General features: G+C 38.2%; 1 protein-coding gene across 14 annotated transcripts in view; it reads left to right on the top strand.

Moving 5' to 3' along the window:
- Positions 1-1666, top strand: part of LOC122630333 (broad-complex core protein) — a 59885-nt gene that overhangs the window by 33932 nt on the left and 24287 nt on the right. The window contains exon 6 of one of the 14 annotated variants that reach the window (XM_043814727.1): positions 232-1053. The exons of 12 other annotated variants lie outside the window; for them this stretch is intronic. In XM_043814727.1, the coding sequence (XP_043670662.1) occupies positions 232-575 (344 nt within the window). In that variant the 3' untranslated portion in view covers positions 576-1053. Of the gene's footprint in view, positions 1-231; positions 1054-1666 lie in introns of those variants that run through there. One more of the 14 variants, XM_043814726.1, reaches the window with a different exon arrangement.

Below are 1666 nucleotides of genomic sequence, written 5' to 3'. Positions count from 1 at the left end.
AAAAAAAAAAGAGAGAGAGAGAGAGAGAGAGAGAGAGACGACGACGACGAGATAGAGGCGAGAAAGGAAATGTCTCTCTTCTTCTTCTTCCCCTAGCCCAAAAATTAAAAAAAAATAAAAAAAAAAATAAAAAAATAAAAAAAAAACCAAACCAAACCAAACCAAACCAAACCGTGCTACCGACGTCCGAGCACAAAACCAAAGTAACCCTCTGTCTGGTTCTGCCGCCAGGTCTGTGGGCCGGCAGCGGCGGCGCGTCCGATGAGTTTCGATGCGAGCCTTGCAACAAAAACCTGACCTCCCTAACGCGGTTGAAGCGGCACATACAGAACGTTCACACGAGGCCCAGCAAGGAACCGATCTGTAACATCTGCAAGAGGGTTTACTCCAGCCTGAACAGCCTAAGGAACCATAAGAGCATCTACCATCGGCAGCACAGTAAGAACGAGCAACAACGGAAGGAGGAGGAACAAATACAGAGGGAAAGGGAGCAGAGAGATCACAACGATCGTTTTGGACATCAACAACAGCCTCATTCGCAACATCAACAGCATCAACAACAACAGCAGCAGTAATCACACGCAGTAATCACTCGTAACGAGCACGAGGAGTTGCCTTTGTCCTCTATTACCTTGTGAACGCGAGAACGATACCAAGGACGAATGGGCGAAAGAGAGATTGATAGAACGAGACGAGAGAGATAAAGACAGTATATTTTAAATATTGCGAAGTTATTATAAAAGAAATCGAAATGAAATCTCGAAACTGTTCCCGAAAGAAAATGGGGAGAAGACTCTTATCAGCCCTGTCCGTACTTAAATTGGTCCACCCTGTTTGTTGTGTAGTCTGTTTGTGGGTATACGTATGCGTCGTATTACTTATAATATATACACATTCGGGAGATAGCCGAACATGCAAAACGATGTGATAGTAGACGGTAGTTGGATTAATTTTTAGTATAACGAGAAAACGATTAGATCGTAACCGATCTCGAGCGATATACGTTCTAATCGTACTTTGTACATAGCCGATATATATATATATATAAATATATATATATATATTATATGATATTTCTTAAACATATATCGAAATGATATAGCGAGGAAGAGAAAAGGAAGAAAAAAAAAGAATAGAAAAAAAGAAGAAATGAACAAAAAAACCATGCTCTTCCCACCTTCGGCGTTTTTTCGAAAATATCCCGAAGCGTGTGGATAGAAATTAGTTGTTATTTTTTTATCGCGTAGACGAAACCGAGAAACGTGGACGCGTTTTATCGATCGTCCTTCTCTGATAAGTCACGTGACAAGTCACAGTACAAAGGAATATATATATATATACATACATATACACACATATATATATATACACATACATATATATATATATAATAAAAAATATATATATATAATAAAGATATATAGCGAACGTATGTACCTAATACGTATCTATCTAACTGTAGTGCATCCAACGATTTTCGAAAAGTTTTGTCGATAAACTCGTCTCAAAAAAAATGGAGAAAGGAAGTAAGGAGAGATTTTTTCGTTTGGACGTACATATATACATACATACATACATAAATACATATATACATACATACATACATACATACATACATACATACACATTTCTTCACTTATCGACGCTCTCGAAAAGCGTACTCGTG

Source organism: Vespula pensylvanica, chromosome 7 (assembly GCF_014466175.1).
Source record: "Vespula pensylvanica isolate Volc-1 chromosome 7, ASM1446617v1, whole genome shotgun sequence".
Classification (NCBI taxonomy): domain Eukaryota; kingdom Metazoa; phylum Arthropoda; class Insecta; order Hymenoptera; family Vespidae; genus Vespula; species Vespula pensylvanica.
This window is presented reverse-complemented; position numbering and strand designations above follow the sequence as displayed.